The sequence below is a fragment of the Salmo trutta genome, chromosome 31, assembly GCF_901001165.1.
Source record: "Salmo trutta chromosome 31, fSalTru1.1, whole genome shotgun sequence".
Taxonomy (NCBI): Eukaryota; Metazoa; Chordata; class Actinopteri; order Salmoniformes; family Salmonidae; genus Salmo; species Salmo trutta.
In genome coordinates, this window is record NC_042987.1 from 10,010,381 (window position 1) to 10,022,455 (window position 12,075).

At 45.3% G+C, this 12,075-nt stretch overlaps 1 protein-coding gene across 4 annotated transcripts in view; it reads right to left on the reverse strand.

Moving 5' to 3' along the window:
* Window positions 1–683: 683 nt before the first annotated feature.
* The window catches only part of LOC115169475 (capping protein, Arp2/3 and myosin-I linker protein 3), a 41,689-nt gene continuing 30,297 nt past the window's right edge, over window positions 684–12,075 (reverse strand). Inside the window, exons 16-40 of one of the 4 annotated variants that reach the window (XM_029725127.1) lie at window positions 11,819–11,923; window positions 11,284–11,353; window positions 11,105–11,186; window positions 10,886–10,982; window positions 10,737–10,791; window positions 10,118–10,290; window positions 9,641–9,709; window positions 9,178–9,271; window positions 8,885–8,983; window positions 8,576–8,695; window positions 8,242–8,355; window positions 7,848–8,023; window positions 7,622–7,709; window positions 7,252–7,374; window positions 7,091–7,157; window positions 6,231–6,403; window positions 5,541–5,620; window positions 5,310–5,429; window positions 4,957–5,134; window positions 3,396–3,870; window positions 3,013–3,140; window positions 2,673–2,910; window positions 2,357–2,440; window positions 1,887–2,006; window positions 684–1,565 (exon numbers count right to left, since the gene is read on the reverse strand). In XM_029725127.1, coding sequence (XP_029580987.1) covers window positions 1,516–1,565; window positions 1,887–2,006; window positions 2,357–2,440; window positions 2,673–2,910; window positions 3,013–3,140; window positions 3,396–3,870; window positions 4,957–5,134; window positions 5,310–5,429; window positions 5,541–5,620; window positions 6,231–6,403; window positions 7,091–7,157; window positions 7,252–7,374; window positions 7,622–7,709; window positions 7,848–8,023; window positions 8,242–8,355; window positions 8,576–8,695; window positions 8,885–8,983; window positions 9,178–9,271; window positions 9,641–9,709; window positions 10,118–10,290; window positions 10,737–10,791; window positions 10,886–10,982; window positions 11,105–11,186; window positions 11,284–11,353; window positions 11,819–11,923 — 3,178 coding nt within the window. In that variant the 3' untranslated portion in view covers window positions 684–1,515. Of the gene's footprint in view, window positions 1,566–1,886; window positions 2,007–2,356; window positions 2,441–2,672; window positions 2,911–3,012; window positions 3,141–3,395; window positions 3,871–4,956; window positions 5,138–5,309; window positions 5,430–5,540; window positions 5,621–6,230; window positions 6,404–7,090; window positions 7,158–7,251; window positions 7,375–7,621; window positions 7,710–7,847; window positions 8,024–8,241; window positions 8,356–8,575; window positions 8,696–8,884; window positions 8,984–9,177; window positions 9,272–9,640; window positions 9,710–10,117; window positions 10,291–10,736; window positions 10,792–10,885; window positions 10,983–11,104; window positions 11,187–11,283; window positions 11,354–11,818; window positions 11,924–12,075 lie in introns of all 4 variants that reach the window. The other 3 variants (XM_029725128.1, XM_029725126.1, XM_029725129.1) reach the window with 3 other exon arrangements.

A 12,075-nucleotide genomic window follows, 5' to 3' on the forward strand; every position in this document is an offset into this window, starting at 1 on the left:
GTCATGGTTTTTGTTCTGCAGACAAACTACAGGTGCGTCGCGCATCATGGTGAAAAACAAAAAAACATCGCGTTTGCAATGATCACAAACGGACGTGGCAGTTTCACCATTCAGGATTCCAGATTTAAACTAGCTTATCCCCATACTGACTAATGAATGTGATTAGCAAAGCTCCTGAATGTGCACTGTCCTCTGCTATAGAGGTGTGATCTTTCACTCTGTCAAACTCAGGCGTGAAAGAGGAGCTTTTGGCGTCAGAGGTGCTTTCTGGTCTTTTAAATCCAAATGGTGTGTGTGTGTGTGTGTGTGTGTGTATTTTGTGACATTATTCATGACATGATTAATGAATGTGGACTTTTAACACAGCCAATTTAATATTTGCCTAATTCATTGATTAATGTATTCTTGGCCCATCTGTCAGTTGAAATCCCTTTAAAGCCTACTTCAAACAAATGGACGCTACCAATTCTATTAAATACATTTTTTACAGACATTGCTCAGGCACAGTCTGTGCCTCTAACTTGTGTTTCATCCAAGTCTGTTTCATCACTCAGCTCTAAGTATTTAGCGCCCTCTGCTGCCCCGTCCATAGTATTGCTCCAAAATCCATCAATGTCATTTTCAGAGGGTCAAATCCTAATGTCAGGTTAGGGTTGTTTTCACCTGAGATAGTGCATCATCAGTTTGGTTCCTTTAGTTAAGTCAATTTTATTGATTGATTAATTATATTAGCATTTTTAGAAAATATACTAATTTCAGTCCGGTAAAATATGAATAAAACAGATTAAAACTGCCATTGTTCTATAGACCAACTACTAGATTACTGTAATAATAATAATAATAATAATGATAAACAATACATGTCATTACCATCTTCTCAATGGGAAAAACATCCTTGCAACACACTCACATTCATCTTATCCTTATTGTAAATAAAAACATGAATGTTACCTGTTACCATGTAATGACTTGGCAATAACAATGGTTAGTGCAGAGTTTGTTCACTTATATTCAATAATTACATAATACTGGTTTAGAATACATACCAACTCATTCTTACAGTAACAGTGTCACAGATTGTCAATAAAAGAGAGACTAGGCAGAATAAGAAGTATGATCAAAGCTTTTTGTACAACAAGAAGTGCAAGAAATAACAGTGGCATGAGAATACCAGAGGGCCCTCAGAGACCTCTCTGTGTGTGTGTGTCTGTGTGGAGAAGAGCGTTGGCTAAATGACTAAAATATAAAGGTAAAAATGTGTGTGTGTGTGTGTGTGTGTGTGTGTGTGTGTGTTCTCTGCAAAGGAATGAAAGCAAGTGCAACTAAGTATGAGGGAGGAAAAAAGCAGAGTACATGCATGTTTCGTAAATATGAAGGAAATTAATACTGTATAGGAGGAAAACCACAGTTGGGTCTATGGTGATCAAGTTCATAATGTCCCTTTTCTCTCCATCTCTTCACCCTCCTCTCCCTCTAGTTGTCCAGAATGTTGTCTTCGCCTCCTGTCTGTTGTTGTTATGATGACATCTTGCCATTGTCGTTGGCGGGCTCTGGACTCTCAGGACCTAGACAGAGAGAGATTTGAAAGTCAGAGTCCTTGTTTGGCCTCGTCTTATCTACCATTAAGTATTAGAAAGGTGACTCTCCCTCATATCCCCAAACAATGCCTAGGCCGCAGTCAACAGGATTCTAATGGCCCAGCATGGCCCAGTGTTTTCTCTGATCATGTGACACATTGGGTAGACTGTCAATACCATGTCAATTCTCTCTTTCACCACTGAGTCATGAAAAGGAGGCTTACAGTATAGTAGCTTATGAACATTCCCATGCTTGCACATACTCATACAGTATGACACAGAGAGGGGTCCAGAGAAGCAGATACATACAGACAATCCTGGGGAAGTCCAGAGATATGTTTCTTTTCTCTGGGAGTCTGGGTCTTTTCACAGGGGGTTTGCGATCTGAGGACCCCGTATCCAGATCGTTGGGGCTATTCCGTTCCATGCCTGAAGGGAAATGATATGAGACATACACACAGGGCCACACAGACGGTGACTGGTGACAGGGGGTAGTTGCAGTAATGTAAGAGTCATGATAAGCAGAGATCTATTGGATAGTCCCTGGCAGAGGGACGGACAGAGGAATGGTCAGCGTACCTAACAGACACAATGAGTCAGCATTCAATGACTGAAGTAGCAAGCAAATAAATGCATCAAATCCCAAATTGGAATTGAAACAGCGGAATTCAAATGATAGTGTAAAACAAGCGTATGCATGCAAGGATCTGTAGAGACAAACATGTATGTACAGACGTACAGCACACATTAACACATGCAGTGAGCCCACTCACGCTCACCCTCACACATACCCATGTCACATGAGTATGCCTTCCTGTTGCGATGCGGCTTCAGTGGATAACCATTTCTTCCTCCCTCCTCATCTGATTAAATAGTCAAAATTTCAACCTGCCGCCATCATCATCATCATCATCACCATCATCAACAACAACAATAATACAATATTCATAGCCATTGATCATTTTTGGGACTGCATGCGCATTTTTATTTACATTTTAGTCATTTAGCAGACGTTCTTTTCCAGAGCGTTATCAATTATCACTACAATCATTTCTTAATAAAACCACCTTCAGTGAAATTCCATCATAGTGGTACCTTGACAACCAGCATGATCCGGAGATTCAAACACAGGCTTGGTAGAAGCAGGAGGCACAGGAGGAAGGCTTTTCTTCTCATTAGTCCCTTCGTCTTGACTGACAGGAGCTTTAGACAAATCAAAGGAGGGCTTGGCAGAGGCAGGTGGAACAGGAGGTGTGGTTTTCTTCTCATTGGTGGTTTCCTCAGGCGGGGTGACAGCAGGCTGTGTCTTTGGAGAGGTCTTATCTTTACCAGGCTGTGGAGATAGATTGTGTCTGTCTCAATGACTTAACAATACATACAAGCAACAAACAGCGATACAAGAAACGAGGAGACACAAACGGACAAACAGACACACCTTTTCAGGAATGGGGGGACGCTGCCCCTCTGCCCCTCTGTCTTTCTGCACACCCTCACGTCTCTTTTCATTATTCTCCTCTTCTACCCTGTCTCCCTCTATCCATCTGATACCATCAGTTGATTTCTCTACAAAGAAAAAAAGTGTGAAACAAAAGTGAAATTGTAATTCTGTAACAACTCTATATCCATATTCTAGCACATGCAGACCGACCGGCTCAAATTGGTCTTATGTAGCAACATTTGAAATTGTGTTTTTTACATTGGATAAAAGTAGAGACTCAGAGCTACTTAATACACTTCTAGTTAATACACCTCTAGTTAATACACCTCTAGTTAATACACCTCTAGTTAATACACCTCTTGTTATTTATGTTGCAGTACCGGAGCTTCCCTGCAGGTGTCTCTGTTTAATGCTGGCCAGGTTGGGCTTGCTGCTTTGAGAAGGGGGTTCTGGTTTCTGTCCACAGGGGGCACCCTCCTTCCTGTCCTCCATGGACTCCGTCCCCTCTGTCTCCTTTGTCCGTCTCTCCACCGCCGTCTGTGTGTCTGTCTGAGTGCTGGGCATCGGCAGGTCCTGACTGACTGGGTCTGTCTGTCTGTCAGTCTGTCTGTCAGTCTGTCTGTCAGTCTGTATGTCCGTCTGTATGTCCGTCTGTATGTCAGCCTGTTTGTCTGTCAGAGACGCGGAGGACATTGCATGTCCATTGGCACGGGACTCTGTCTGGGTGTCTGATGCAATCTGTGGGTCCTTCTGTCTGTCTGTGTCTCTGTCCACTGGTCTGATCTCAAAGCTACTGTCTGAGTCCTCGTCTTCTGCTCCGATACAATTGTATACCATCCCGATCAGATCTGAAGGCTGGAAGGTAGGAGAGAGACAGAGTGAAGAGAGTAGATTGTAAGGCTTACATTGTGTCATATATGCAATTTTTACTATTTCATTTTAATTTTACATGGTGGGTCACCATTGACACCAGGGTCTCATTTACAAAGGAGCCCTGCGAACATGAACATACACAATTTAATACAAATAATGTAAGATAATAATATAAATACAAGATTAATCAAAACAAACAACTCTCACATATCACCTTGCTTAAACTCAGTCTAAACTGTCCAATGGAGACCAGCAAGTCTAATGTCAAGGTGGCCTGAAGGCTATTCCATAAGCTGGGGGTATAAAAACTAAAAGCATTCTCATGGAAATTCTACACATGGGACACTCGAAGTCAATCTTAAATGAATCATTGTTCATTAACAGTTAACAGGAGAGGTTTCAACAAACTGGATGCCATAGTACACATCTGTCAGGAGCTCTACCGAGGCAGTCCCGTTAGTCCTCTTATATACTGCTGGCAAGTTATATTTACAAGATTTAGCTTATTCATCATATATAATTAATTCATTATTAACTTTTGCTTCATTCATGTGACCGACCAATACTGGTTCATAACATGTGACAGACCAATACCTCAGGAGGCTTCTTCTCTCCAAGCTGAGACCTTAAAACTGAGATATCCTTTTGTTCTCAAAACAAGGTTCTGGGCGTACTGCCAAATTGCAGATACTGACAGTGAGGATTCGTTCAATCAGTCTCTTACATGAACACAGCAATTGGTTATTAGACAAGCACAAACATAAAATGTTCCATCACAGCATTTTTCCCTAGGTCAGTGGAGACCCGCAGGACCTCCAGAACCATCCAGTCCAGAGAGTGGGTCTGAAAATTGCTGGATCTCCAATTAATACATGAGCTGAGGTAGTAGGGGAGTCTCTGAAGAACCGCATTACATTCTATGTAATAGATTACATAGAATGTAAAAGCATGTATGCTGTACTGTGATGCATTTTGTAATGAGTGGGATAGACAAGGAGATGACTAGTCAGGTAAAACTCCTGGCCCTATTCATGAACTAGGGACAGACCTACAGTGGTACGTTCCTACCTGTCGCTGTGTGAGGCAGTGGGGGCTGGGCTTGGCCCCCCTCATCCCATGCAGTGGTGTGCCCTGAATGGGCCTAGGGGACGGCATCATCCTCCCATTGGCTCCCACCTCAATGATGGCCTCCCCCTTCCCATGATCCTTAGGGTGCTGAATCATAGAGTACACGTTCTCCGAGCCACTACTGAGAGAGAGAGAGACCGAGAACGAGACAGAGACGTATTATAAACTGATAAACTGACAATAAACAATTATTAAATAGTTGTTGTTAACAATTTATAACAAGGACCTGTAATCATATATTCGTCAATAAATCAACTAAATGTGTGCATGACTTTTCAGGACTCCCTCCGTACTCTGTTTCCTGATTGGAGATGGTGGAGTTGCGATTCTTGCGGAACCCGGAGAAGATCGACAGCACACTGCGTCTCTTCTTCCTCCTCAGGGACTGAGCTTGATGGAGTAGTGACAGCTGACTGGTGGGGAGAGATAAAGATATGGGTAGCTGGGTCACTGAGAGTGCATGTGTGTGTGTGTGAGTGTGTGTGTGTGGGTGAGTGTGTGTGTGTGAATTGTGCGTAGCCTACCTGTCAGGCAGGACTCTCTTGGTAAAGAAATCAGGCAGTCCATCCTCCAGCATGTTGACTCCTCCGTTCTCTGAACAGTGCTGAGAGGACGGAGATAACAGGTTTACACTACAGACACCAACACAAATTCTGCTGTCACACTGAAACTACTGCCGTTCTATCATGTGCAATTATCATGTATCATGTACATACACCCTACTCCCTATACAGTGCACTGCTTTTGACCAGGGCCCATAGGGCTCTGGTCATAAAGAAGCGCACCATATAGGGAAAAGTGTGCCATTTGGGACGCAGCTGAGGAATCTGATATGCTGCCAACAGAGAGATGCCTTGGGGCATTGTGGATTGGAGAACGTGATAAACGAGTGAGTCATGAGATAATGCGACAGATTCACAGTCATAAAGAAACCTATTTTTGGAATGCCTCTGGCATGAAAAACCAGGATGACTAAAACTGAGCGGTGAATAGATTTGTTTGGCTCAGAGGCCTGGTCAACCCCTACCCCCTAGGTACTGAAGTTTAACCAAAATGATTGGATAAGTATTGTATGTATCACATTTCACCCAGCCTAGTGGGTAAGTTTGAACTTTCAACTTGACCAGCTTTCAGATCTGTATGAAGTGCTTAGGGGGCTAAGGGTTGATTTGGGATTGGGTCTGGCTCTTCTTTACAGGTCAGAGTTGACTCACTGTTTCCACGGGGACTTGTCCTCGACAGTGCCTTCGCGGGGGCCGTGGCCTGACCTGTGTCACGTGGCGCAGTGGTGCACCCTGGGTAGGCAGGGTGTACAGATCCTCCCATGATGCTGAGCGGGATAGGGGGCCAGAGTGAAGCGGGGAGGAGGTGGGATCATCACCAAGACCTAAAAGGGAGGGAGAGAAGATAAAAGTTGGGTCAAATTCATGTTAATCGACATAAAATGCCCTGCATGAAAACCTTATTATTAACTTCTCTAGAGTAGGGGGCAGTATTTTGACGTCTGGATGAACGGCATGCCTGTAGTAAACTGCCTGCTACTCGGGCTCAGAAGGTAGGATATGCATATTATTAGTAGATTTGGATAGAAAACACTCTGAAGTTTGTAAAACTGTTTGAATGACGTCTGTGAATATAACAGAACTCATATGGCAAGCAAAAACCTGAGACAAATCCAACCAGGAAGTGTGGAAATCTGAGGTTTGTAGTTTTTCAAGTGATTGCCTATACAGTATACAATGACTTAGGGTTCATTTTGCACTTCTTAAGGCTTCCACTAGATGTCAACAGTCTTTAGAACGTTGTTTCATACTTCTACTGTGAATAGGGAGAGAATAAGAGCTCCTGGAAGTAGATGACAGAGAAAATGACATGAGCTCAGTGGCGCGCGCTCACATGAGAGTTAGCTGTGTTCCTTTTCTTTTTTGAAGACAAAGTAATCGTCCGGTTGGAATATTATGGAAGATTTATGATAAAAACATCCTAAAGATTGATTCTATACATCGTTTGACATGTTTCTACGAACTGTAATATAACTTTTTTGACTTTTCGTCTGAACTTAAGGTAAGCTCACTCAATCTGGTTGACACTGGACGAATCCTTCTGGTTCTGGAGCTACGTTTCTTGATGGCGATGGTGTCCTAGTAAGACACAAGGGAGAGGAAAGGCAACGTGATAGAGCAATGGAAAAATGCACTCGTAGACGCACACATATACACCTGCCCACACACTTACGATGTTCATGCCCAGGCCTTCCTCGTCGGGGAAGTCCAGTGAGTCTGTGATTCTGGATTGTCTGATGGTGCGTCTGCCTGTCCCTGCGTCATCCAAACGCTTCACCTGGGACACCTGACACAGCTAAGACAACAGAGAGACATTTACAATACTATATTACTGGTCCGACACAATGGGAACTGGCCTGGTCTGAGACTATGCTCACTGGTGTGAGATGGTGGGGAGATGAAACTGAGATTGAACAAGTTACTGTTCTAGAGGTACACAGAGGTCACAGAGGTACACAGAGGTACACAGAGGTCACAGAGGTACACAGTGCATAGAGGTAAAGACACATCGAGCACAGAGAGAGTAGTGTGTGTGTTAGTACCAGGGTTTTGTGAGTGGTGTAGAGCTCCTGAAGGATCTGATCCACTATGGAGTTGGTCAGATAGGAGACCACCGACAGCTTCACGTCCCTGAGGGTGAAAGATAAAAACAGAGAACGAGAAAGAGAGAGAAAGAGGGAGAGAGAGAGAGAGTGAATACTTCCTTCAAATTCTCTATTCACAACCTTCTCTTTAGTCTAGACCCTCTTTTTTTCCTCCCCCTCTTACTCCAGGGCTCTGTTGATGTCCTGTGCCGCTCTCTCCATCAGGGCGGTGCGGATGGTGGAGCGAGGGATGGAGACGCGTTCTGAGATGGAGGAGAGCGGAGGGTTGAGTCGCTCAGCTGAGGAGGAGGACATGGGACACAGCTCCCGACACAGAGACACCATGGAGTCCACTATCACCTGGGAATGATCAGTCAATAAAGCCATCAATGTGTTATTCCCTCATTCAATAAGTCCTGTCTACAATAAGAATCACAGTACCCATATTTCCTTATCAGCAACCTTGGCCGGGTCTCCTGCCAAAGAATGTATATATATATATATCCATCTATCGTTTAATTAATCCATCATAGTCTAACTCTAACCATGCAGGTGGAGAGGAGTGTTGAGTGGCCTACCTGTAGCTCCTTGTCAGCAGCCTTGGCCAGCTCTCCTGCTAGAGAGTCCAGTTTCTGTCTGACAGGCCCGTCCACTGAGAGAACATGGGCCAGCTCACACAGAGATGGATAGAGCTGAGAGGGAGAGAGGGAGAGAGAGGAGCTTAGAATATTTCAACACACGTACATATGCATATTCAACGCACACACACACACACACACACACACACACACACACACACACACACACACACACACACACACACACGCACATACGCACACAGTATAGCTGAGAGAGACAGAGAGAGTGGTTTAGAATATATAAACACGCATGCTTACGCACACGCCAACTTACCGCACGGGAGTTTCTGGCCTCCTTCAGGACCTGTCTGGCAGCCTGCAGCTCCTCTCCTTCCTCTGAGCCTCGGAGAGCACACACCTGCTGCTGTACACGCACACACAGCCGCTCCATCACCTGACACACGCACACACACACACACACACACACACACACACACACACACACACACACACACACACACACACACACACACACACACACACACACACACACACACACAGCCGTCAGTCCGTGGGGTTTTGACTCGAAGACTGTCTTTCTCGCCAAAATTACACAGTTTACATAAGCACACAGTATTTGTACCTGTTCAGCAGTGCTGGTGACCAGGCCTTGGTGCAGACGAAGAGCCTGTTTCTGAGAGAACCTCTGGGTCTGGTTGTTCCTCAACAGAGCACGCTGGATCTGAGGAACAAAGTGAGAGGGGTGGGAAAGGAGGAATGTTGGAGGTGAAAGAAGACGAGCAACAGAGAGAAGAGATGGTTTGACGAAGCAAAGTGAACAGGGCAGAAATATGAACACACGAGAGATGGATATGAGATAAGCTGCTGACAACAGTCATGATGTCATGGTGTGACATCACACCCCAGGTGACCCACCCTGGTCAGCGCTTGGTCAATCTTCTCAGGGGCACTCCGGTAAGCCTGTGTGACATCATTGAGGGGGATGGACATGTAATGCAGGGTGAAGTTACTGTCAAGAGAATGAGTGAGCGAGAAAAAAAAGAAGAGAGGAAAAAACAAGAAATCATTACAAATCGCTACCTTTTCGATTATAGTTATGAGTAATTGCCTTTAATTAGTACAGAATGGAAATGCTTGATGCAGTAGTGGCTATCACTCTAATGTATTCTCCTCTTTATGTGAATCCTTGCCACTAGAACTTAAAACAGGCAGCCCTGCCTCACAAACAGGTCAGGGTGCTGATGAAACACTGTGCAACGACTGCAAGGCAAGCTCAGAGATATACGTTTCTTGTCTTTTGACTTTTATTCATGTCCCTCGTGTTCAAGTTTGTTTGAGTGAGTGGGTGTGTGTGTGTGTTGGGGTGTGTGTGTCTCACTGTTCCAGGGCCCGAGCCACATCTTGGAATCCTGTAGCCGTGGTGTTATTGCGATCCCACGTCACACTCCTTAGAAGGATCAAATTGGAGGAAGAAAGAAGGAGAAAGAGAGAGATAGATAAAAGGAGAAAGGGAGAGATCATTTGAATAATAATTGACTTGAAAACTAAAGCTCACTTTCATGACACCTGTCAAATTGCAAATTCAGAATTGCACAGCATGAATAAGCAAAGAAGTGCTTGTACATTCCAAGTTGCACTGTGTTCATTACAGAGTGTATTGAGAGATGTAACACAACCCCTATCATTACATTATCACTGCATTAACTACAGCAAAGCAACTGTATAATGAACTTTCCCACATCTCTCTGTCTCCCTCCCTCCCTCACTCCCTCCCTCCCTCCCCCTTTCTCGCTCTCTACCAGCCCCCTTTCTCCCTCTCTTTCGCTCATACTTTCCCTAGCTCCCTCTCTCTTACCTGAGTGTTGTGTTGATCTGCAGGGCTTTGCTGAGCATCTTAGCCCCCGCATCCTCCAGGCTGTTCCCACTCAGGTCCACCTTGCGCAGGCAGGTGTTGCTGCCCAGAGCGTTCACCAGCACTGTGCCCCGAGAGCGCAGGCGCGAGTCCGCCAGAGAGAGGGACTGCAGGGCCTGAGGATGGAGAGACGGAGAGAGGGGGTGAGAGGGAGAAAGGGGCAAGAGAGGATAAGGGCTCTCAAAACTGAAGTGAATTTGTAAAGTGTGGGTATACGTGCGTGCGTGTGTATGCGTGTGCGTGTGTCTTTGAGTGCTGTATGTTTGTGTTATGTTTGTGAGTGATCAGCGTCAACAGCGGTAAATAATTGAGCGAGCTCGTCATGGTGATGGTGCATCTGCGCTGAGAGAGAAGCCCGGAGCCGAGACAATAAAGCACGTCCCAATGAATCATTCACTAGGGCTGGAGAGAACATACACAAGTGAGTGTGCCTGCGTAGAGTATGGCAGTGAGTGGGTGAGAGATGCGAGTACATAAACATACCTGGATCGTACGTGTATGAGTTTGTGTGTGTGCGCGCGCGCGTGTCTCAGTGTGTGTTCACGTGCATTATGAAACTCACACACTCTTCCTCCTGCACTAACTGCACTAGTTTCTGCAGAATTTCATCCAGCACCCTGCAGACACATAATTGCCACTGTTAGACAAAAGACACATCTTCCCAGTGCGTATTTCTTTACGTGCCTGTGGAGGACGGATTACTGTCCCTACCGGCCCTTGATGTTGAAGTTCTTGCCCAGCAGCAAGTGTTTGAGGGAGGGGTGTCTGGAGAAGGCTGGGATGACCCCTAGCAGATCAGCATCCAACCCTGAGAGACACATATGCACAGTATATCAGCTAATACATATAAACTGGCGTTTATGTTAGCCCTGAAAATACTCATAAGACTGTGGCATGCGTAGGGAAGCGAAAGGTACAAGGGTCACTCACCGTTGTCTGAGATGTCCAGACTACCAATACAGGCCACTCTGGGAAACAGCTCCTGGAGCACCCCAGCACCAGCAGACCTCAACTGAGAGAGAGAAAAAGAGAGAGCGAGAGAGAGAAGACTAAATCAGTCAAACGGAGAGACAGGAAGGCAAGGCAATTCAGACAGACAGGCGCCGTACCTCACAGCAGCTGAGGTCCAGGTGTAGGTCACTGATGTGAGGGTTGGAAGACAGGCCAAGGAACAGAGCTCTGAGAGAGGCAGAGATGGAGAGATGGAGCGAGAGAGAGAGGAGGTCAAGAAAGGTCAATGCATACCAAACTCATTTCAAATTGTTTTCTTAATTACCGTGACGGATTTTTTCCATCAACTTCCCTAACAGGAAACCATGTGGATTTCTATTCACACACACTGAGGGGTGTTACAGCAATCTTAAAGGATGTGGGAGAAAAGGAGTTTAGAGATTCCTAGAACTACTTGGCCAAGGACCAGTAAGTGCTTCAACTGAAACGCAGGAAGCGTGGTAAAGTGCTACACACAAAAAAAAGACACCTTGATAGGGAGATTGGATTTACCAACAAAACACCTTTGACAATACACACATGTTAAAGAATCCATTAAGTGCAGGTAAATAAAGGATGGACTGACGTCAACTGAGGTAGTCGAGCGTGAGTTCGACATTTTGGGAAGTGGCCAGAGCGGAGTCCCTATCTCACCTCAGAGTGTCCGGAGGGAGCTTCATAGAAGACAGGTTGACGTGCGTAAGACTGAAGGCTGAACTGAAGAACTGCCTGAAGACAGGAAGAGTCTCCCTCACTTTCCTGAAAGAGAGAGAGAGCGAGAGGGAGAGAGCGAGAGAGAGCACGAGAGGGAGAGAGCGAGAGCGAGCGAGAATGAGAGAAAGAGTGGGAGAGAACCGGAGGGAGAGAGAGAGAGAATGTAAGATAGAGAGAACGAGAGCGTGAGAGACAGA